Source organism: Blastomyces gilchristii (genome assembly GCF_000003855.2).
Source record: "Blastomyces gilchristii SLH14081 genomic scaffold supercont1.3, whole genome shotgun sequence".
In the NCBI taxonomy this organism is placed as follows: Eukaryota; Fungi; Ascomycota; class Eurotiomycetes; order Onygenales; family Ajellomycetaceae; genus Blastomyces; species Blastomyces gilchristii.
This window is the reverse complement of record NW_003101680.1, coordinates 913,727-936,268: the sequence shown is the minus strand read 5'-3', so window position 1 is coordinate 936,268 and position 22,542 is coordinate 913,727. Positions and strand designations below refer to the sequence as shown.

Below are 22,542 nucleotides of genomic sequence, written 5' to 3'. Positions count from 1 at the left end.
AAGCTTTGGATTTCCTACTCCGTACTCCGTACTGAAAGCCTATTTATTTCCTTTCTAATTTCCCCCCTCCTCGGTGGTGCATAATAGCATATCCCATAGCCACCACATGTACACATAAAAGATATCATGCAAAACCACCCGGCTATATACCTACCATTTCTGTTATCTTCGCCGTCGAGCTTCTATTTCGTCGTTGCCCTAAGTTATTTGCCGTAGGGTATGGATTTCAAAAGGCATCAACGTCATATGTACGACATGTCACTTCCGCCACCTCTCTCGTTTTTGGCTGCATGTCTCTAGGGTTTATATTTTGCATATATATGGGTAACATTAATGTACGTATACGGTGCATAAAAAGTTAGGGAAAATTTGACATTGGCCTCCTTTTCCCGCTCCGCCTGGGCTGCCAGCCTGTGGGTTAGCTACGCATTTGCAATTTTGAAGCTTTTTCCCACCTCGAAGTATTTCGGCGTGAGATGAGGACATCAAGTAGAAAATACAAGATTAGATGTGGCGTCGGAAGTTAACGGGAATTTGCTGCAGGTTCCTATTTTCCGAGGTAGGTACCTAGGTAGACACGGAGCATGTTCCTCTTTGCAACTAGGTGCCCTGGGGAAGCAAAAATTTAAAGCTCAACCGTGAGGTTATATGAAAAAGGACTTAGGTTTTGAGGGGAATGGTTAATTTGGCGCCCTGTCAAAGGGGCTGTTACTAGCCCGGGGTTATTTGATGTCAAAAGTTGTAGATTAAAATACCCATACCCCCCACTTTCCCCGTTTGAAGCCTCCAGGTTGAGTTTTTGATAGGGGATACGATACTATGGCTCAAATACATAGGTACCTAGTAGGCCCCGGGCCGGAAAGTGTCAAGAAATGTATGAAAGCTTTAATGTCAACTTATGTTTATCTGATAGGGGGCATATAAATTGTATTCTCCATATCAAACTTCCATGTTGTGCGCACCCTTCGAAATGGAAAGAAGTATTTTTGGGTGCACGTGTAGAAAGCTGGCTGGTAAAAACCGCCCTGTACATTGATGAAAAGGGATTGGCTGGTAGAAATTTGGAGACGTGCTCGTACCGTGTACACATCAGGCGTAGATCGTCTGTGACAGTGGAAGGGGTCTGATGGATAGGCTGTATTTAACAAATAAAAAGAGCAAAAGATATAATTAATCGAGAAAGGTAAAAGGGAGAGGATAAGAGGCATAAAATATGGTTCCAAATCATCGTAGTCATATACCAAACTTCCATTAACATCCCTTCCCTCAACTTACTATATCCCCTCATTGTTCCCCCTGAACTTCCGCAACAACCGCATCAACAACCCTCTGCAACCCCCACCCTTCGACCTCGACTAACCCATTCGAAACAATCCCCCTCTCATCGAAATCACCCCCAGACTCTACATCCAGGATATTCCGCACAATCATATGCGAGACCCCGCTGAAATCGCCCTTTGCAGCCTTCAACTTGCCTTCCTCGACCAGTTCGTCCAAGTCGGCGTGGTTGAGTGGCCATGGGGAACCTGTGGCGGCCTCGAGGGCGTTGAGTAGCTCCGCGAAGGTCACGGTGGTGTCGCGGATGGCGAGGAGTTGGTTCGCTGTTTTGGGGGAGATGGCGGGGGAGAGGGCCTGGGCGACCGCGTCCGCGACGAGGGTGAGGCGTGCGGTTGAGAAACGGACGTTTTTGTATCTTTCGTCCCAGAACGTTGTGGTCTTGTTGGCAATGTCGAAGCCGAGGAAGTCGACTCTAAGGGTTCTGTGGATGTGCAGATAAGTTGTGAGGAATTAGAGAGGAGATATAGAGAGAGAGAGAGAGAGAGAGAGAGAGAAGTAGTAAGAGGGCACACGAAATCCCGTTGCCAGAGTGAGAGGAGTAAGTCTCTTGGTATGGGTTTTCTGCATTGATGGCACTCACTCATCCAAAAGAGGCCCTGAAAGGAAAACAGTCCACTCAATCTTGTGCTGCCTTTCCTCTAGATATTTAAAGACTTGATTCTTCATCGGAAAAAAGGGCACGCGCAAATGTGAGTGCTTGATCCGCGTATCACTGCCATAATCGCTGGGAACGAATCTCTTCACCCCTGCCTCGATCGCGGCGTCAATTAACTTGATTTGCTCGAGCACGGCAGCAGCTCCGATGGCAGATACCACAACATCCTGACCCTTTAGGGATTTGACTAAGGAGTCATGCGTGTAATCGCTTTTGATGCTTGTGACACCCACTGGTGGGATGCAGCTGGATCCCTCCCGGGAAAGAGTTGAGACGGCATACCCATGAGCGGAGTTCAGTAGAGCGGATACAATGGTGGCCCTATATCCACACGGTAAGCGTTGGTCAGGGGGGATATATATGGGATTGATTTTGATGTGTCGTCATAAGGTAGGCTTAGACATACCCTACTCTCCCACTTGCCTATTAGCCAGCCATCTGTCAGTTATATATTCGTCCATGATATACGATTGTATGCTGTGGCTGGATATAAGATACACACCGAGACAACAATGACATTCTTGAGAGTCGGAGACATTGTAGAGTTGGAATTGAAGCGATGATATAGTCAAAAGTAAAATTAAAGTAAATCAATCGGTCAATATCACTTTTCCGAGATGATGAGCTCTATCTTGTATCGAACCTATTTTCTAATACTCCACGACTTCAACAAAGTGAGTTCAACGGAGGTGGAATGAGGGCTATTTGTAGTCGAATGCATTATTTTCATCAGATGCCATCACATGCTGGATAGAATAATGAATGTAAGATGCGTCATCTAGATTCATCTTGTACTTCAACCGCGTCATCTCTCGGAAAACTGTGGTGTTCTTTTGGGCTTTGGGAACACTTCCAGTTCACGACTCCGAGGATACTAGGCGGATGGTATGGTGGTGATGTCAAGGGCAGCACGTCATCCGCACAAGAGCAAGCTTACAAATTGCAAAGATTGATAATCCGGGATCTCACTGCAGAATGCGGTCTGTTGTTTTCTAGGGTCAGAGACCGAGCAGAGCCTGGCAGGCTGAACCTTCTTAAGATGCGCCCAAGTCGTCAAAATATGGTATGTATCTGCGCGCGCTTGGCACAAAGTTAGTTGGAACTAAACGGAGTTAAGGGAAGCCCTGGGTTCAAATACGGGCGTAGTACTTCGTAGCGCGGCAAGGGAAACGGATTTAAGCTATGTTGGCAGGCATGCTCATGGATATGGACCCCTGTAAAACCGAGCTTGCACAGGTGTTTTGATAATAGGCTTCGTGACGAGGAATGGAACTGCGCATTATTGTTGTTTTGAGCGTTTTGTCACTCGCCTGAATCTGGGGAGGAGGACGTTATTGTGACATGATGACAAAACTCTGCCCCTTTGACAGCTTGATATGACCCCCACGGCTAGGGATTAACTCTCCAGCCAGAGCATCGTGAGAACGCTTGGGCGCTCGAGATTATCAGTCACTCAGATTTTCCTCGTTACATGTCAGAACCAAAGGCAAGCAAGTTTATCTCACACTTCGGCCGTATTTCGCTTTCTTTCAATGCCGAGGCTATTATCTGTTTCTTAGAAACAATTGCAAGAATATATAGATTCGCTCGTAATCGGCCTCGCTGTCCCGCCCAACCGTTATACATATATGGGAAGAGTCGAATGTGCCTGTGCCTGTGCCTTTGCTATGGTGACGCCGTAGTTAGTTTGCAGCAGCTGTTATTGCGTTCTTGATATCCTGCATTTGCGCGTTGATCATCCCGCTGCCATCAAGGATCTCGGATAGAGATCTTTTTACTAACTATCCCAGCTGTTAACTAGTTAGATGTTATTGGCTTACTCTAGCGCGTTTGCCGATATCAATCACGTGGCAAATTTTCGTTAAATCCTCGCAGGAGGATTTTTTTCACATGAGGACTAGCTTATGGCATTGATTGATTCTTTTTATCTCTTATGTACTTAATTCATAACTCTCTATTGGAGAAAAAATCGGGGCGTAGCTGAAAATGTCAATCCTTTCTATTAATGATCACAAGATGTCAGAAGTGCCATTGGATAGAACGTCATTCTCTCCAGAGATGGATAACTACATTTATAAGGGAAAGGGCAATTGTCCAAGGAATATACGGGGGGAACATGAGAGGCGAGATGTAGAATGGGAAGAGATGCTGGAGGAGGAAGAGGGGGAAAAAAAAGAAAAAAAAAAGACAGGAAGAAAGAAAGAAAAGAAGGGGCAAGAAACCCGGAAAATATTTAAACACTTATTATTAAACAACTGCAAAATCAGAAATCCCTTTTCCCTATTCAATGTCCATTACAAGTAATCTTCGCTAAAAAGTAAAACGGGCAGGAGGGAAGTAGAGGCCCGGTATGAAAAAAAAAAAAAAAGGAAAAAATCGTGGTCTGGTCGGTTCAAGAATCGAGGCATTCATCATAAACCACTTTCAAGGCTCTACTCTACAAACCCACATTGCTGCCTGCTTGTGCTAAACCACCCAATCCATCCCACCAACTAGCATCCCATTCCCATTCACGCGCTGACTCTGGCTCCCAACCTCGCCTTAACTCCCCACACCCACCTCATTCCATATCGCCAACCCACCTACATCACACACGCAATCCATCCACAGAACCTTTTCCATCGCCCCCTTTAGTTGCTCCCAACTCCCCACGCCAACAACCCTAATCACATCCCTGCTCCGCTCCACGAACCAGTCTTCACTCGGCGTATTCCGCGCTGCCATCGTGCCTAGCACTATCACCCAGAGCAACATCTCCGTCGCGCTACTCCAGCAATGATCGGTGATTCGGGGATTGGCAGGGGTGGGGGTGATGTTCTCGATCTCCGCGGCTATGAGCGCTGCTTTCATCATCCGGGATAGGCGCACGAATGGTCGGTTGGCAGCTGGTAGGGGGAAGACTACGAGCATGCTGTATATCATCGCTGCGAGGCGGATGGGCTCGTAGATTTTATAGTTGTAGGCTTGCAGTAGTAGTTGCTGTGGATGTTGTTGTTGTTGTTGTTGATGTGGTTGTTGTTGTTGCTGGAGGATTACTGGGGTAGGATTGCTGGGCTCAGAATCTTCTGTGTACTCGTTAATTTCATGTATGGGCCGTAGACTCAAGAGCTCGTATTGGACCCAGTTGCGTCTATCGGCGATCACGGGGAGCTCGAGATAGGGGAGGAGACCCTGGCTATGTAGGTTTACAACAGCGCTGTAGTTTTGCATATTGCGCAGGACGGTTGTTAGGGGGGTTGGGAGGTTAGATTGTGTGAATATGTCGCTGGTGTTGATTGCCTCAATATTGTTACTACCATTGTCGCCGAGGCAGGGGGTGGGCTGGATATTCGAGACCAGATTTATCATATTAATTGGCATAGGACACGTATTTGAGGAGAGGTTTGGCCACATCGGCGGTTTACCGGTGGCACTATCTTTGAAGATTGGGACGAAAGGGAGCCGGGGTTTCGAAAGGTATTTGGTTGAGAGCATTATGGCAGATCTATGGAATGGTGAGATTCGTGAGACTCAATACAAGTAGAGCGGAACATGGAATGAAAACCGGAAAAGGAAGAAAGATTTACGTTGAAAGAGTTTCTGCCAGCCCGGGCAGCTTGAGTTGATCTAGGCCACCTCTTGTGTGGAGCAATGCAAAAAGCCCCTTGACGTGCTGGTCATTTAGTGATAGGCCGCCATATACATCGAGCCATTGGAGATTGCGCAAGGGCGCCTTTGGAGCGGGGTCAGTGTCAGATATCCACTTGGAGTAATCGATCTTATTAAAAGCCATGCACAGTACTGCTAGGATAACTTCGTCAGTGCATGTTTGCTGCGGGTCGAGCATCATTTTATTCAACTGTTTGATGGTCTCTGTCTCGCAGACGATCTGTTCTAACTTCTCCTCGCGCGTTTGAGGGGCGATGGAAACACTCTCTAGCCGTTTGCGCGTTTGTAAGTGGCCCGCAGCTCCGTATAAAAATGCAGTGAATAGGGCAGGGTGGCTCATTGCTCGGTGAAGCCAGCTTTGCGCGACGTCTTCTCGGCTCCATTTTTGGTTTTTAGCACCCAGTACGAGACCAGGCCAAAGATCAAAGGCGGCTAGATTTGTCACTTTGTCAGGTACAGATTCATGAGGAGATACCGCAATTGTAGGTTGCTCCAAAAATGGGGAGAAAAGGTGGGATATGGCCTCACCGTATCGCATCAACTTGCTAATTGCAGAGCTCCCAAGCATGGAAGGGAAAAGATTTCCCGGCTCCCCGATAAATGTCATCAGCTGGTTAAATGGACCCGCTATCGTATTACTTTCATGTTCGTATATATCTGCTGCCGATATCATACCCGATTGAGCCGATTGGGCGTCCCGAGCAAGCTGAGTGACATCTCCATTGTTGCCAACATCCTCGTCTACGCGCGGGGTCTCCGTAGAGCGTGACATATCTTCATCATCGGGCGGAGATATGTTGGGTTCGTCGGACGGAGAGAGTACTGGTACAGGCTCCTCGCCACCAGGGGTCTCTGGTGATAGCGGCCATGGCCTTTTCTTCGCAGTACCATACGAGTCGGGTGAAGATATTAGGGGTTCTTTTAATGAGTGAGCGGATTCGACCGCACTAGAATTGGGGTTGCTGCCATCTGTACGACCCGCGCGATGCTGACGCCAGATATATTTGCTAGCGTGCGAGCGGATTACGGATCGGTTTTCTGATTTTTGGAGCTCAGATGATGGATTGACATTGACGAAGTGGAATATCCCATGAGCCTTCGCATCGCTATCTGCTCTTATTGAAGCTGTGGCGGCACGACGCTCCGTCAGTCGAGTCCTTCGGGCTCTGGGAGGCATAGTTGGCAGCTATGGGAGTTGAAGTTACTTCTCTGCTCTTATTCTCCGTCTTCCAGAATCACGAAAGGGAAAGTGAACAAAATCCTGCCTCACCGGCGTTCAAGCAAAGTTTAGAACACTTATGTCACAGCCATAGACCGCCCTGTCCCAACAACTTACCTCGTCCGAGAAGTGGACATGAGGCTTTGCCGAAGCCACAAATGTATGAAGAACCGTTTTCTCGATTCCGTTCTCGTTGGTTAGGATCCGTGGCTGTAAGTTTCGCGAAAGAAGGGGGAATTGAGAGCATAAAAGAGAAGGCGATGCGCAGGATTCGACGTCGTTGGTTGGATGCAGATATTGTTCTCCAAATCCTACAACCTTTTGCGCATAGGCCTTGAACAATGCGTGATGTTTCGTTGGCTATTCGGACGGTTGAGTTTGAGTTCAAAAAAGTGCCAAACGGCAGTCAGTGGTTATCAACGCCCTGACGATAATCGTCACTGTTAATGTCAATGGTGGCCCTATTAAAAGCAAGTTATTTATGGTAAATTTGGAGCTAGCTGCTTTTACCAAGCTCATCAAAGCGGAAGAAAGGCTGGCTGTTCAGAAATGGGGTTGCTGAGGGTGATATCAAAGAGGAAAGCTCCAGTAGGTAGCAGTACTTCCTCCTCCGAGTCAGGGAGAATAAGCGCAACTAGTGATATAGTAGGGAACAGTACGTGAGAAATTCTCAACGGATTTGATGAACTACAGAGTAATCCGTAGACAGTTCGCAGAACAAGGGAGCAAGAAGAAGGAAGCCAGTGTTAGTCAGGCAAAAAATGGAATTGAAATCGGGATATTCCTTGGGGACAACAAATCTGTGTACCACTCGGCGCCTCTGCCGTTTTCTTTTCTTTTCTTTCCTTTGCGTAACTAGTTAACAAAGACCCTTAAAAGAACTGGACGCTGTGGACAAGGCGCAGAAGTCCAGAGAGGCAGCGGCCGAACGAGCGCCTCCTGGCTTTTCGATGATCAGTCGGCTCAGACAACCAGTGTGTTACTACAATTAATAATAATGGCTTCGCCTGCAGCAGTACGTCAAAACCATCAGAAGAGGTTTCTCTCGGACAGCGGTCAAATGAATGCACAGTCCTGCCAGCGACCAGACGGGGCTTAATAAGTGACAGAGAGTTTTAGTAAAAACGTATGGTGGCTGAGAAACGGGTTGGGTGTGGTCTCAACCTTGCGAATTCCAATAAATATTTTACTGCGTAGTCAACAAAGCCAATTTAGAGCAAGGATCCTTGACTGGAATTCCTTTGTTTGCCATGAGGGCGGCGGGGGACTCGCCGAACGCAGCGAACAATGAAGCATCGCATTGCGGTGTGATATACGCAGTAGCTCTCCTATTGACAGGCTACGGAGTAACCGTGCCATGCTTACTCACTCTCTGTAGTGAGTGCACCACAGTGTACAGAAAACCACACTGTAAAGAAAATATTTTCAATATCTTCATTCTTCATCTTCAAATAATCATCATTAATTATAATCATGTCTAAATCTTCTAATTACACTGAGAAGCAGTTGCAAAGAGCTGTTGATGTGTATAAAAGTAATTCAAAATTAAAAATCACATCTCTGTCATGAGAATTCAAAGTCTTATATACTATCTTGTATGAGAGGATCAATGAGAAGAAATCAAGAACTATGAGAATTTCACTGAATTGAGTATTGAATGACAGTCAGAAAGAGGTAATTAAGATATGAATTCATCAATTGAACATTAATTTTTACTTATTCATCATTGAGTATATCAAAGCTGTTATAAATCACATGTTAAGACAGTATTATACAGATTCAGAGACTGCATCTCTCACAGTAAGTAAGATATAAATATATTAATTCATTAAATATCTGTCAGATTATAAATGAGTCAAGCAAAAACTCATGAATTCAAAATAAGTGTCTTATGAGAATATAAGCTTCATTATTAACTGATTTAATTAATATGAAGCTGTTTTTAATTAATATCAATTTTTTCACTGTGATATCTACAACTTTAATGAGATTGAATTTTAAGAAGAAGAAGAATGTGAACAGTGAATTATAACTGTCTTTAAAGACATGAATTCTGTCATACAGTCATCATACTTCTGTAGATTAATAACAGTGATAAAGTATATTAGTGCAGATAACACAGTATTAAATTCATTGATTATAATAAAATTAAAGATTCATCTAGAGAATTGATATATATACTTTAACTTATCTGACAACTACATCATCACTGTATTCAAGTCTGGCTTTATAAATGATGAGATTGAATTTGAATGAATTAAGCAGTTTAATAAGATGATAAAAAAGTGTCAAATGAGCAGTTATCAACTGCTATTAATAAATAATTATAATTCTCATCTTATAGAAGAATTCATTCAATACTGTAATCTTCATAAAATTATTCTATTTAAATTCTTATCTTATATAAGTCATATTCTATAATCTCTTGATAATATATCTTTTCAGCAGTATAAGCATTATTATACAAAGATAGTTAATGAGACTACTCACTATAAATATAAGTAGTATGATAATAGATAATTCCTTACTAATCTGAAAAGTATCTGACTATAAGTATTCAAATCTGATACTGTGAGAGCTGACTTTACTGACTGTGAAATGTATTCAGTTAATCACAATATAATTCTCAATCAATTGAGACCTCTTATCATTGATGATGCTCTGAATCTCAACATATACAATGATGATGATGATATATGTGATCACTTTACTCTGCCATCTGCAGATCAATTATCAACTGTCTTCTTATAATTAATCTTCTCAGAGACAGTTGCAAAACTACATCATCAAATTGATACAGCAGTCAAGACCTTAGAAGATGTGAAGAATACTCTTACACCTGGTTTGACAAGACAGTTAAACAAGATCTTCAAGAGTAGCATGGTTCAGGTGGAATTGAACATGCACTGTGAGAGTGAACTTGCAGATCATTATTAAGCAAATAGATATCAGATCATCAAATCCTTCTACAGACAGGTGCAAGTAGGTGAAGTCCTCACTATTAAGAATGCCAATCACAAGATCGCGACCTGTAGAGCAGATGAGATGAAAAAGACATTCAATAAGACTCTTCAATTGATTGGAATCAAACCTACAAAATCTACAGCCACTCAACCACAACAAGATAATTCTATAGAATCTCAACTTACAGTGGATTCTACACCTTCTAATGAGTATATAGATAATCTTTATATTATAGATAGATGTGGTGGTGATTATTAATTAATTTTTGAAGATTACTATATTCAAAATATTTTCTTTACAGTGTGGTTTTCCATATGCTGTGGTGCACTCACTACAGAGAGTGAGTAAGCATGGCACGGTTACTCCGTAATTATTAATATTAATGTACTGCACGTAGTATCTTTTACTAATTAAAGATAAGAAACGGAAGGGGTTGGAAGATGGAAGCAATGCACAGATATATGTATCTCTGCTATTGAAATGCTTTCGACAGACATGCTCTGTATAAGTTAGTTATGCACCCCAAGGGCGGAATACCCAGAGCCCTCTTCTATATACGCAGCGTACAGCGTACATACTCTTTTCAGCATACGGAGTATACACAGAACTAATGTATATGCACCTCTCTCTGTGTATAATCCTGTCTTTTATAAGTTATCCTTCATTCTTATCTCGTTTGGCTGGGCTTCGAGTTAGATCAACTGCTGGAAGTCTGAGAAAGCCATTCTTTCGTCTGAATGGTCTGCAAGAGAAAAGCTACCGGGCAAACGCTAACACTAGTAACTAGTTAACTATAACTAACGAAGCCACTCACCTTGGCTTCTGGATAGCGATGGATTGTAGATTACGGGGGCTTCCGAGCTCCTCCAACGCTGGGGATGTTTCCAGTTCATTATTGCGTCGTTCTCCTGGCGTCCCCTGGGCTGTTGATTAATATTATTAGAGAAAAGCTGGGCATCATGAGGAGTTATCATATGCACTATTCATGAAAAGAACGGGATCTCTACACACACACAGTCCGCTTACCTAGATATACTCCAGGAATAGTTCGGCTCTATGATAAATGCAAAAGGAATGAGGCGTGGCGCGGTAATCCACAAGTATTCAGTGCTATTACTGCGCAGTCTGTCTGTACGGAGCACACAGCCTCCAGATCTTCTGATATTGATGTAAATAAATTTAAGGAGTAATGTAGTTACGGAGGATGTGCACTTAATAGCACTCCACGAAGCCGCATGCCTTCAGCTTACTGTACTACAAAAGTGATGGACCCAGCTGCAGGTATGGAATCAGTAGCGATGATGATGATGATGATGTATGGGTTTAAATAAGTCTGCGCAGGCATAATCAATCATTGTTAACTTCTCGTCTTCTTCTCACAAGTACTCCATATTCCCCGTCTTTATATCAAATTTAATTAGAATGTTAAGAATGCAACTGGGTCCCCACCCCCCCCCCCCCCCCCCCAAAAAAAAAAAAAAAAAAAAAAAAAAAACATATCAAGTTAAATTTTAAGCTTGCCGTTTAACTAGCCGACGGCTGTTAATGAAGCTTTAAATCCACCTCCAACTACTCCGTACTATCAATTACGGACTCAACAATTCTGTAAAGAAATAAATATCTTCCACCGGTTGCTTTGTTGTGCTAAATGTATACTATACTGTGCATTTTTGCTTCTCAAATAATGTATCAATAAGACACCACTGTTGATTCTCTCCGTTTCATTTAGGGGAAATAAATGCCTTCGTGCTGTACATTACATGGAACTACAGCGTATGGGGTGCACGTTCAGGGAGCTACCATCGTGCAGAAAATATGCAAAAGGTTATTTCATTATATATTTCACTATCATTTAATCGCAGGAATGAGCTGGAATAGTTAAAAAGAAAAAGAAAAGGAATGAAAATCCACCAAAAAAAAAAAAAAAGAAGAAGAAGCAGTTCTCTTCTCATTTATACCCATTCCATTCGATTCTCTTTTACCCCTGAGCTGGAGCAGATCACCAACCACGATTTCAAAAGAGGCCATACTTGCAGCGGGCCGTATGTCGTCAGATATGCAATCTTCCGTGTAATTACCTGAATAAGAGTGTATGTATACTGACTAACTACAGCCAATTGCACGATATTCTTCCTTTTGCCAGTTCATTCCCGCCTCCTCGTCTTTCTGCTCCTGTCTTTCTTTCTCTTCTCCATCTTTGCGCTACGAACGACCAAAAAGGGAAATAAAAGTATCCCCGACTACGTCTTCTACGTCTTTGTTACGTTGTTCCCTAATAATGTACCACTGCACGTACAAGACATGTACGGTACGTCAACTTTATGCACAACTGTGGAATTGATGGGAACCAGGGCGAGGGGAAGCGCATATTCAATACCCGTGGCAACGAGGCGACTTGCATTGGGACGAGTTGCCTCGCATTTTTATTTTTCCCTTACCTCCTTCTCTGTGAGATCCACGCTTGCGCCAGCCGTAGCAGAGTTAAGCAATTCGAGTCTCCTCCAGGGTGCAATGGCTCTGTTGGACAGTGTTGTGTGTTGTGTCTTATATGTGTGAGTGAGTCGAAAAATGCAACAAAAAGGCATGGGCCCGTTAAGGTCGAGCGGGTGGCTGCGTTTGTTCATTTGCGAAACAAACCCTTTGTCTCCAGCAAAATCTGTGACTCCTGTCCTGCTACTTGGATTAACGATGAAGAAAATACCTATTGCAATTGAAATGTCATGGAGGAAAAGAAGGAGACGAACCTGATCATGTCCCGGCGTGGCATCGCATCGGCATGCATATGGCATAGAGACCAAGCACAAGACAACCATGGGTAGGGTCACCTTTTAAGCAGGCAGTTATTCACAATTTGGAGCCCCAAAAACCGGGTGAGATTGGCATCTAACCCTCTTGTTTTTCTCTTTACCTTTGGTTTCTGACTTATGCTTGAAATTGAAACTCTGTGTTAGGGGAATTTTTGTGAGTAGCCGGGGACGAAGTAGAAGCTGCTGTACTCTGTATAGTACATGTACATATATGGATGTATAGCACGAGGCTCTAGAACCTTTATTCATTTATTTATTTTATTTGCTCACCCCTTTGGCATTTATGTATTCTGTACGGTAACGTACCTTAGAAGATACACAGGCGACAGTATGTAGATAGGCCGAGTTTGGTATGCGATGCATGGAGCAATAATGAGTTGCGCATAGGCTCTTGCGTCATATGGTTCCCCAATGGAACTCATATTTTCAAAATATATGGTTTTTTTTTCTCTTTCCTTTTTTTCTCCCCCATTCATATGAGAATGCAATAAGTGTCATTTTGGGTAGGCTTCAAAGAGCGCGGAGGGCAAAGCGAGTAGCACTGGCCTTATATACATACGAGAGAGCATTATGCATTATTCGAACTAAGGTCCAAATTTCCCTTCAGAGCCTGTGAAAAAAATTATGTCCAGCGTCCTCTATAGCTTTGCCGCCACGACATTCTCTGGTGACACGTATATGTCAAAAGATGGATGGTATTCGCCGCGAACGTACATGTCCATCCCTATATCTATTATAGGTAGTTAGCAAGCAATGACACAAACAATACGGTTTATGTCGGAGAATTAAACAGGCTGGATATATAATGCGCCTCAGAAAAGCCCGAATATAGGGCTGCTTGGAAGGGGGGCTGATTTGAACCAAGCCGTCGGTGCTCCACGGATTAATAGTATTCCATACCTCTTGGATGCTGCCGGGTCCCGTCACTTGTACAGCCAGTCAGTTCCTGTCAACTATTAATGCGAAAGGTTTCTGGGGCCTTTGCTCCTTTTGTCAGCCGAGGTATTTGTCTAGGTGGGCTGTCCCCTTGGCTTGAATGTGATGTTATTGTCTGATCTCCCAACCCAGCGGCCTATGTCGTTTTCAGAGGGAGTTGGATGGTGTTAGATTTGCGGTAAGAGTATTCCATCTTCTGGATGGAGAGCACGGGAATATGGGATCACGATGCGGTGGGCATAGAGATAAAAATATATATATATATTTGTTCATAGAATGTTTTTGAATATATTCCAATAGACATCCTCTCTTCTCAAATCGAGGCCCTAGCCCTACCACACCTGTGAGATTCGATATTTGGATGAGGATGTTGTGCGAGCAGGCGAATCACGGCCCTCTCATCTTTCAGGAGGCCAGAGTGAAATAGATTGCCAGAGGCATAATCCCACAAGACGGGTGGAGTAGCACTACTTGGAGGAGGCTCCTATATCCTGCACGCCTTCAACACCATGGGATCGTTGAACACAATCCAGGGACTTGTTTGCAGGAATTTACCCCTTAAAGGCCTCAGCATTCCTCGCACCGTCCGGCAGTGGACTTCTTCGAAAAGTGAAATATAAATGTAACTTCCTGAACACGAGAAACCACAGCCCAAATTACTAAAGAAAGGAAAAATAACATTTTAATCATCAGTTAAATTAACACAGGCCGGAGCCTCGAGAAGGTAATTTGATTTGGACTGATTGCAAGCCTCACGCTAGGAGCGTCTCATCTTTGTAGGTTGTTGTCAGTGAGTGGGACAGGATTGGGGGCGCCGGCGATAGACAAAATCATGGCAAGCAACATCCGACATTGGGTAGAGGCGCGAAGGTTATGATGCATTCTGTAGGGATCTGGGAAGCTAGGACTCCAAGGGGGGAATAATATTTGGGCAACCTGCTCAGTCTACCGGAGGATATTATGCTGTGAGCTCGAAGAAAGAGATTCATAAACAAATCTCACTGCCTCGAGATAAAGGGGCCTCCTTCGACCTGACAGTCAGTTAGAAACACAACTCAAACTTGCTGCCACCCTTCAATATTTCGGCTACATTTCCTTATCATTCGATCGAAATACACCGCTTACGCTTGATACTGGTGAAGTGAGCGGGGCTCAACGGGTTGCAAAGTGAATGTGAGGCGAGGCCTCTTCGAAACATTCATCCTCCGTTTTTTCCGTCGAAACACCCCTCCAAAGATGTCCTCTCAGCCATTAGGTTTGTTTTCTCAGGTTCTCGATGAATTGTGGAATGGGTCCACGACGGCCTTGATAGACGAGTTGGGAAAAAGAACCAGAGCATCAGCGAATGCATATATAGAAACTAACAGTAACTAACATGATATCTGCTTGCGCTGGAACAGCGATACATAGCACACAACGACAAAGCAGGGAGAGACATTGTATTTCGGGGCATTTAGACGTCTTTTTTTATTTTTTTGAATTTCTCGTTTGTCAAACAGATCATAAGGTTTAGACCTCATCATGTCCAGTACCTTGCTCTTTGGGCATGTCTAATTCGCCGCTCTTGACGATCTTCACGGCCTCGTTGGGTCGATCACCAGGCGCCTTGTCAACATTTTGGATCTTGTCAACGATATCGTAGCCCTCGAGAACCTCGCCGAAAACGACGTGGCGGCCATCGAGCCAGCTGCGGCGTAGGAATGTAAGTATATGTACCTGATTCATGGGATTTATCGGGGAGACAAATACCTAGTGATTGCGGTTGTGATGAAGAATTGAGAACCGTTGGTGTCCTTTCCGGCATTAGCCATACCTAAAAGCATATACGTTAATCGATAATGTACACGAAAGACTTCTCGTTCCGGGTCATGGCGTGGGGTAGTTTGACGTACTCAGAAGACCCTTCTTGGTGTGTCGCAGCTTGAAGTTCTCATCAGCGAATTTCTCGCCGTAGATGGACTGGCCGCCGGTGCCTTTTGCCAATTATTAGTATGGATACACAAACTCCAATGTTCACTATTTCTAGAGAAGTCATCTCTACTCACCATCACCCTTTGTGAAATCACCACCCTGGATCATGAAGTCCTTGATAACTCGGTGGAAAGTAGAGCCCTCATAACCGAACCCCTTCTCACCGGTGGCCAACGCGCTGCAGGGTACGGTTAGCTTTATTGGAGTTTCAGTATTGACAGTAAGGTGTATATGTTCCCTACCGGAAATTTTCTACGGTCTATCATACATCAAATTTAGATGTTAGTGAAGCCCATGGTTGTATCTATCAAGACAAGAAGTACAAAAACAAGGGGTTATGTTCTGCTTACCTTCGGGACTGTTTTCCCATAAAGTCCTATTACAATGCGCCCTATAGGCTTATCTCCATGTTGGATATCGAAATAAACCTATATTCAAGCAATTAGGACCTCCTCAACCGCAGAAGGAGTACATCGTAAACACACCTTATTGGTTATCTTGGGGCCTTTGGCTTCTACACTCTTCCCCAGGAAGAGAAAGATGCCCACCAAGACTAGGGACGCAAGAACGAAAATCCGCTTCAAGGACGCCATGGCTGCAGGTATACAGGCACAGCTGTATAACAAAATAGGTTTTTAGAGGGCAAAGCCTGGTGTGGATGGGAGAATCAGCTCGAGGCCAGCTTGCATCTCAGTAGTAGCTTGGCCGAGAGGGCGCCTAGCGGAGTAACATTGTTCCGTGCATCAAGTTAATGTCCCATCAAACCCTCATTATCACGAACGAAACATCCCGGATCCAATTGTGCTTGCCGGCATCCACACCAAGGACAAGCAGATTGCTGGTAGCCAAAATGGTGAGCAAATAGCATCGCACCCATGTCTTTATCGCACCATCTAAATTGCCCACTGCGATCCCCGCTAACATCTTTTCAAAAGGTCTTTATTCTCGGCATCAACTTCCCCGAGCGACAGCTCGTCAAGGCAAGCAATCCAACCCCCCAATGCCCTGCCCCATAACCACCTGAAAAAGGCAACAGTCCAGAAAAAGAAAAAAGAAGTTATTAAAAGTCCCCTTTATCTAACGCGAGTAAACGAACAGCAAGCTCTCCAATCCTTCTTCGGCATTGGCCCGCTGACATGCAACAAAATCATGGCCCGCTTCTACGTGCACGAGACGGCGAAAATCGGCGATCTGGCAAACAAGCAGGTCCTCAGCTTGACAGCGGCACTTTCGGAAATGAAGATTGAAAACGACCTGAGACGGCAGATCTTGGATGACATTCGACGCTTGAGGGATACTGGCACGACTAGGGGTAGACGGCATGCGCTCGGCTTGCCGGTTCGCGGACAGAATACGAGGTCACAGGTACGGACTTTGATTTTTCTCCCACACGGTCTTATTCTCCTTGGGAGAGCATTTCCAATGCAAATACCTCTTTGAGGGCATGAGCTGTATATCCTTTACTAACGTTGACCTTATAGATCAAAACGGCGATCAAACTCAACAAGTTGGACCGAAGACTTGGACTCAAGGGGCCCAGGTAGCGAGCCGTATGGTGTTTCTCTCTTTTCATTTGGATATATTGTATGTTACCTGGGTCTTGCAAATGGCGTTTATTTTTGTACTGTATACTACAACATAGACTTGGGAATGTAAAAGAAATTATTTTCTGGTAATTAATGATATCTTTCTATGTATCTAGAGGCATTTGTGAAGTAAACAGATGGCAACGAGCGCTTTCGCGAACAACGCAATAGATAAAATCTTTTAAAAGCAAATATGCAACACGTAAAATTTCCATCCTCATTTCCCAGTCCTTTTCTTAACAACCACCATGCAAGAAAACTATCTAGCACTGTCTTCGTTCGGCATAACCCCTTCTCCCCTATTAATCTGTATCATCTTATCCTCCCCACCACTGACAATCCCCACAGATTTATCCCAGCAGACATCAAAGACCTTAACGCCTTCCCCACCAACGCGTTTCCCAACACCCTCCGCGCTCTTCCTAGGAATCGAATAGATGCTTTCGCCCATAACTCCATCTTTATCCGTCCTGGTCGACCGCACATCCCATATCCGACATGTCCCGTCGTGACTGCCACTAATCAATCCATAGGTACTATCAGGATCACGAGCCAGACAAACAACAGCATTTGTATGGCCTCTCAGCGTTAGTGCTGAGACCGTCGTCGCTGATGCGCGCGGATCTATTAGTGTGATATGTCTCGCGGAGGTCCCTGCGGCCAGAAGGCTGAGTTCAGCCATGTGTGCGACTGATAGCAGGGAGTGGGAGGCGGTACGTGTGTCGACTAGTGCGTTCGTGACAAGGTCCCAGGTGCGCAGCGAATGGTCCCACGACGTAGAGTAGCCGACGGTGGAGTCCTTCGCATCGAATATTGCAGCGGAGACGGGTGCGGTATGCGATTTCAGCAATGCGAGCGGTCCACGCTGCGGAACGGAGACGGATGAATTTAACTTCCGTCTCTTCGAGCTTCGGACTGCACTTGATGGAAGTAGATTTTCAGGAGCAGCTGGACTGTCTGATTTTTTCGTCGACCAGAGTCCTACCGAGTGATCTGCTGAGGCGGAAAGGATACGGTTTGATTTAGCGTGTACAGCTACTGAATCAACGCTCCCTTTATGTCCATAGAGTTCTAGCTGTGGGGTGATCGTTGCTGAAAATCCATCTTCGCTTTCAGCGTATTTCCACAGTCGCACTGTACGGTCGAGGCCCGATGATATGATCTGGTTTGGCGAGACCATTCTCGCGGACTTAATTGAAGCCGTATGTCCCCCTTCGCCCGCGGATGGAGACACGGCAATTGTCTCCGAAGACATATTCCACATCCGCAGCAACCCATCATAACTTGCTGATAAGATCCTCTCCTGGCCTGCATTTACTCGAGACCCGCTTCCAGCGCTCGATGTAGCGGAAAGGACATCCACGGCGCTGACCCAGTCATCGTGAAGAAACGAGGCGACATGCAATGGAGGAACTAGAGCGCGGACATACTCGAGGTCGAGTGTCGTTTCAGCCGATATGCCATTCGCCGTTAGGTACTCGTCAATAGACGTTCGTAGGTATGTTCCGTTTATTAAAAACTCGAATGGAATGGGCTTTTCGGATCCCAGAAGGTTGTTCACCAGGGTCGATAGAGCATATCTTCGTAGGCCTTTCACACAGCAAAATCACAATATGCACAAAATTAGTCAAAATAGTACTATCTAACAAATGCTCTCCTAAAATGTCGAACAAGAACTTACCAGTAGGCACAAGAATTGGTCCAGTACTATCTGGAAGGGCAATATCTTCATGTCGCGAAGTGAGCTTGAGGCGGACTTGCCTCTGGACTGGCTCCGTCGCGGTGACGCTGACGTCAAGGGAATTATCCTCCATTCCGTCCATTTTGAAGGAATCTGTAATAAGACTGAATTTCTAGCACCTGTTGTTATACTTCAATTAGTTTATCGTGGACAACCGCCAGGTTATGGGAGCTCGCTGCCGTGTGGGTTTTTTTTACGGTGGCCGGAACGGCAAAGTGTGCAAATTCCGGGAATGCGCTTAAATTGCCATGAGACAAGTGCAATAGAAAATAATTAAAATAAGTTAATGGAGAATATAGTATGCTTAAACAAAATTTGTCTGATGTACTGAACCATCCCGTAGATTAATTAATGAATACATTATCCTAGATATATTTATGCCGATGTTCGCGAAGACCTGCGAATATCAGCAATCGCTCTCCTCCGATGGTCCGAATCCGCAAAGAGCGCCCTGATCAGGTCTATTACCTCCCCCGGAGAAAACTCGAGTTGCAATTCACCCTCCGTCCACAGATATTTGATGTCCGCCAATGAGCTCTCAAGAATGTTAGTCAGATATTGGAACTTTAGCCAGTTCGGGACATATACCGCCGTCATCGGTACAGCTTCTGATTGTTCACCAACCGTATTTTGACCGGATTTAGATTCCGGAAGGAACAAATCCTCAAGTTTAGAAATCTTGTTACAGAATTCTGCAAGCCGTTGTGATTCAGGGTCTGAAATATCGCTCAAGTCCTCGATATCGAGAATCATCTTGTTTATGACAGTTGAGAGCAAAGAGCCTATGGATTGGAGAAGTGCAGATGGCGACAAGATGGACTGCCATTCTTTATGAAGATGTCGCATCCGATCGACTGTTGCGCTGACTGCATTCTCACACTCTCCTAGGTAGGGTTGTACGGAACAACTGCCAAATCCCTGGCTTCCATCTAGCAGATCAGACAATATTGTGCGTTGCGCCTGCATTTCTTTGCTGTAGGCAATCCTACCGAACTTCTCGAGGGTTTCAGTATCGGACTTTAATCGGGGAAGATTATGTGCCTCCGTCAGCTCCCGTAGTCGCTCCGCGAAATACATGCTATCATTGTACAAGAACATTTGGCCACCGGTGAATTTTTGAGAGTAGAACATCGGTGCTAGGGCCTTGAACATTGCAGTGACTAGAGTCGGGAGTGAGAGCAGAGCAGGACCGGACGAAGCGATTGGAAGATTCGAATACCTTTTGGACAGGATAATTTAGAAACATGGCCAATTCTAGAATTGGAATTGGATCAACTTACTCTGCTGATGCGAGCTTTTCAGAATCTGAGACTTGACTTTGAATTATCCCCATGATCGCATCGGGTATATTCGAAATGGTATAAAATTCCCTTAAAGTGACTTCCCGACGGGGGGAATCCTTTCCGTCTCCATGACCGCCATTTACATGAGCTGTAGGTTGAGCCGCATGACTAGATGGCTCTGGGGGAGGGTCTGCGCCCTCATCTTCATCGCCCCAGCCCCAAGCGTCTTCATCCTCATCTCCTTCACCGCCAGCCGGCTTATTCTGCTGTTCTGGCTCTAGCGTATCAGGCTCGTCAAGTCCCCAGGCGCTAAAATCATCATCCTCCTGGTTGACGGGCTGTTTTTGAGTACCGGCGTCATTGCTTTGTTCGTTATCACTGGCCCATCCAGCATTCCAATCATCAGAATTTTCAGAAAAGACCTTATCCTTCTGAGACACTTGTTCTGTTTCCACCCTTTCTACCTTACGTGTCTCCCCCGAGCTAGTGGATAAAGCAACTCTGACTTCATCCAAGGATTTGATTCGTCGCTGATTGAGCCATATGCGGGGTATTTGTTGTGTAAACGATGTTAATTCAGTCGATCCGGGGCAACCAAGGCCATCTAAGGCTTGTTGGAATTTATGGATATGCTCCAATATCACCTGAAATTCCCTCATTCCATCAACATCTGCGGGTATGGAAGGTAGCAACTTCTTCGAAATGAGAGAAGAAATCATCGGCGGAGCTAACTTTGAATTCAGGGGATTTTTGATTGTAGCTGGTAGACATTCCTCAAGATATCTTAAGAAACGAGTAAGGGTATCGAAAATGTCAGTTGGCTGAGTGATTGAAGGTTGAGGGAGCAATTGAATCGAATTTCCATCACACGAGATAGTGAAGGCTTCTTCCGTCCCAGGTGGTAAGAGGACTGGATCTAGGATATAAGAATAAACATCCCTATATAAGGAATCTACAATGGAGTCCAGCATGTCCAACTTTGTCAGGGCATTGAGGACATTGCCTAGGTTGGAAGAGGGTTCTTTTAGCCAAGTTAGCTAGAATTAGTTAATAGAGTAGCAAATGGGGTATAATAGACGCACCAGAGTCGTCAGTGACAACAGTCATTAGGCCTAATTTAGAGTCAAGCTTGACCAACGAATTCCACTTTTGCAGCGCAGTTGTCGCTATGGCAGTCCGCAAGCCTGCCACATTTCCAGATAATACACGGAGGACAGGAGTGGTCGGAGGTAAATCGGTGGTTTTCATTAGCATCTCAATCTCTTCGAAAAGCCCAGTAGCAGTTTCCAGACCGTCCTGATCAATAGCCATCAGGGCAGAGGATATGCGATAGTCGATGGTTCGAATGTCCTCCAGCTTCCTCGTTACAGCCTCGTTGAAAGCGATCTCATTCTCCAACAGTTCAACCTTCTTGGAAGCATCCGTAACCTGGCCTTGAAGCTGCTGTCCAATTTCATGCTGTCGAATGATTTCCCGCGCCGTTGATCTTGACCGCTCAATATCCTCATGGAGCTGCTTTGCCTGGGATATCCATCCATCCACATCTGATGCGGTGTCTCGACTAAGCAGAGAGATTTCATTCTAGACGAGAGAAGTTAGAATTAAGACTCAGGTAACCAATTGTACTCTAGGGAGTTCATATGGTGGGTTCTACCTCAACCTCCTCTCTAGATTTGGCTATATGTCGGAGCTCTTTGGCAGCGGCGGTAGAGGGAAACTCCGCGGAAACGATACTTTCTGCCTCGGGGAACGATCCGTCGGTCAGAAACTTGTATATAGCTAGACAGACATCCTCATCGGAGATCTTTGGGGCCATTGTGAAGCTGTTGGAAACTGTCGTTTTTGCTGGTTGATGGCGGAACTGGTTTTGGTATCCGGCTTAGAACCTTGGAAGCTCCGATGCGCAAATCACCAAGGGCGCAACTACGGACCAAATGTCAATAGGCAACTCCGGCGGAATTTAGTAGAGAGGATAAGAAAAGTGGTTATTTATCGTTGTTGACAGCTCAGCGTCACCGCGGTGCCAAGACTTCCGTCCTCACTTTGACTTTCGGCCCGCGATTTGACTTTGAAGCGGGAGAAAATCCTCTCGCGAGCCTTGTTGTGCAAAGTATCAAATCTGCAAGGCTACAGTTTCGAAGTTGTTTGCTTCAAACAAATAACAAATAATTTATTATTGAGGTGTCCTCTCTTTTCAAGCGTATGCGGCAACACACCAGATTCATACGCTGCTTTCTCACCTGACCGGGGTTCTATCAGTAAACCCCCTCCCTCTATTTCCACCGAGGCTCTCCTACACAAACTGAACGAACGGCACCGTGTCTCTCTTTACTAGAAAGGTTCTCTGGAGTACGATCGTTAATGTAAGTTTATAGAAGAAAGTGTCATTGAAGT

At 44.9% G+C, this 22,542-nt stretch overlaps 6 protein-coding genes across 9 annotated transcripts; 2 read left to right on the top strand and 4 right to left on the bottom strand.

Annotated features, from left to right (window-relative positions):
- Positions 1–731: 731 nt before the first annotated feature.
- BDBG_01834 (isoflavone reductase) lies at positions 732–3,738 on the bottom strand. 3 transcript variants are annotated; one of them, XM_031720509.1, is made up of 6 exons: positions 3,143–3,738; positions 2,931–3,073; positions 2,496–2,694; positions 2,400–2,416; positions 1,919–2,314; positions 732–1,759 (listed from the first exon to the last, which is right to left on the bottom strand). In XM_031720509.1, the coding sequence occupies exons 3-6, from the start codon at positions 2,529–2,531 to the stop codon at positions 1,285–1,287; spliced, it is 924 nt and encodes a 307-aa protein (XP_031576720.1). In that variant the 5' UTR covers positions 2,532–2,694; positions 2,931–3,073; positions 3,143–3,738; the 3' UTR covers positions 732–1,284. The 3 variants fall into 3 exon arrangements, with proteins under 3 accessions (XP_031576720.1, XP_031576718.1, XP_031576719.1); XM_031720507.1 differs by having other exon boundaries at positions 2,496–3,073; XM_031720508.1 differs by having other exon boundaries at positions 2,496–3,064.
- Positions 3,739–3,899: 161 nt separating this feature from the next.
- BDBG_01833 lies at positions 3,900–8,028 on the bottom strand. 2 transcript variants are annotated; one of them, XM_031720506.1, is made up of 4 exons: positions 6,912–8,028; positions 6,170–6,827; positions 5,560–6,073; positions 3,900–5,477 (listed from the first exon to the last, which is right to left on the bottom strand). In XM_031720506.1, exons 2-4 carry the CDS (start codon positions 6,816–6,818, stop codon positions 4,535–4,537), a joined length of 2,106 nt encoding a protein of 701 aa, XP_031576717.1. In that variant the 5' UTR covers positions 6,819–6,827; positions 6,912–8,028; the 3' UTR covers positions 3,900–4,534. The 2 variants fall into 2 exon arrangements, with proteins under 2 accessions (XP_031576717.1, XP_031576716.1); XM_031720505.1 differs by having other exon boundaries at positions 6,170–8,028.
- A 4,117-nt stretch (positions 8,029–12,145) lies between these two features.
- Positions 12,146–12,538, top strand: BDBG_16475 (uncharacterized protein; the record flags this gene model as incomplete). The annotated part of the gene is made up of 1 exon (XM_031724419.1): positions 12,146–12,538. The coding sequence occupies one exon, from the start codon at positions 12,146–12,148 to the stop codon at positions 12,536–12,538; it is 393 nt and encodes a 130-aa protein (XP_031576715.1).
- A 3,774-nt stretch (positions 12,539–16,312) lies between these two features.
- BDBG_01831 (putative mitochondrial 37S ribosomal protein SWS2) lies at positions 16,313–17,459 on the top strand. Its single transcript, XM_002627114.2, has 4 exons — positions 16,313–16,391; positions 16,474–16,518; positions 16,637–16,903; positions 17,020–17,459. The coding sequence occupies exons 1-4, from the start codon at positions 16,389–16,391 to the stop codon at positions 17,080–17,082; spliced, it is 378 nt and encodes a 125-aa protein (XP_002627160.2). The 5' UTR covers positions 16,313–16,388; the 3' UTR covers positions 17,083–17,459.
- Positions 17,183–19,046, bottom strand: BDBG_01830 (ribosome biogenesis protein YTM1). Its single transcript, XM_002627113.2, has 2 exons — positions 18,806–19,046; positions 17,183–18,714 (listed from the first exon to the last, which is right to left on the bottom strand). Exons 1-2 carry the CDS (start codon positions 18,945–18,947, stop codon positions 17,384–17,386), a joined length of 1,473 nt encoding a protein of 490 aa, XP_002627159.1. The 5' UTR covers positions 18,948–19,046; the 3' UTR covers positions 17,183–17,383.
- Positions 19,047–19,050: 4 nt separating this feature from the next.
- BDBG_01829 (uncharacterized protein) lies at positions 19,051–22,308 on the bottom strand. The gene is made up of 4 exons (XM_002627112.2): positions 21,803–22,308; positions 21,231–21,729; positions 20,146–21,169; positions 19,051–20,084 (listed from the first exon to the last, which is right to left on the bottom strand). The coding sequence occupies exons 1-4, from the start codon at positions 21,962–21,964 to the stop codon at positions 19,241–19,243; spliced, it is 2,529 nt and encodes an 842-aa protein (XP_002627158.1). The 5' UTR covers positions 21,965–22,308; the 3' UTR covers positions 19,051–19,240.
- Positions 22,309–22,542: the final 234 nt, after the last annotated feature.

What these genes read in the sequence shown, in the direction of transcription:
- BDBG_01830 (XM_002627113.2), bottom strand. Translation starts at nt 18,947, where the DNA reads ATGGACGGAATGGAGGATAATTCCCTTGACGTCAGCGTCACCGCGACG. An exon ending in ACCAATTCTTGTGCCTACTG is followed by an intron (nt 18,715 to 18,805) that starts GTAAGTTCTTGT and finishes GCTGTGTGAAAG; the next exon opens with GCCTACGAAGATATGCTCTA.
- BDBG_01829 (XM_002627112.2), bottom strand. Translation starts at nt 21,964, where the DNA reads ATGGCCCCAAAGATCTCCGATGAGGATGTCTGTCTAGCTATATACAAG. An exon ending in AATCTAGAGAGGAGGTTGAG is followed by an intron (nt 21,730 to 21,802) that starts GTAGAACCCACC and finishes TCTCTCGTCTAG; the next exon opens with AATGAAATCTCTCTGCTTAG. An exon ending in GAAAAGCTCGCATCAGCAGA is followed by an intron (nt 20,085 to 20,145) that starts GTAAGTTGATCC and finishes CCTGTCCAAAAG; the next exon opens with GTATTCGAATCTTCCAATCG.
- BDBG_01831 (XM_002627114.2), top strand. An exon ending in CCGAGCGACAGCTCGTCAAG is followed by an intron (nt 16,519 to 16,636) that starts GCAAGCAATCCA and finishes GTAAACGAACAG; the next exon opens with CAAGCTCTCCAATCCTTCTT. An exon ending in GACAGAATACGAGGTCACAG is followed by an intron (nt 16,904 to 17,019) that starts GTACGGACTTTG and finishes TTGACCTTATAG; the next exon opens with ATCAAAACGGCGATCAAACT.
- BDBG_01834 (XM_031720507.1), bottom strand. Translation starts at nt 2,531, where the DNA reads ATGTCTCCGACTCTCAAGAATGTCATTGTTGTCTCG. An exon ending in TCAGGGCCTCTTTTGGATGA is followed by an intron (nt 1,760 to 1,918) that starts GTGAGTGCCATC and finishes GCACATCCACAG; the next exon opens with AACCCTTAGAGTCGACTTCC.
- BDBG_01833 (XM_031720505.1), bottom strand. Translation starts at nt 6,818, where the DNA reads ATGCCTCCCAGAGCCCGAAGGACTCGACTGACGGAGCGTCGTGCCGCC. An exon ending in TAGCAAGTTGATGCGATACG is followed by an intron (nt 6,074 to 6,169) that starts GTGAGGCCATAT and finishes TGACAAATCTAG; the next exon opens with CCGCCTTTGATCTTTGGCCT. An exon ending in CTGGCAGAAACTCTTTCAAC is followed by an intron (nt 5,478 to 5,559) that starts GTAAATCTTTCT and finishes ACCATTCCATAG; the next exon opens with ATCTGCCATAATGCTCTCAA.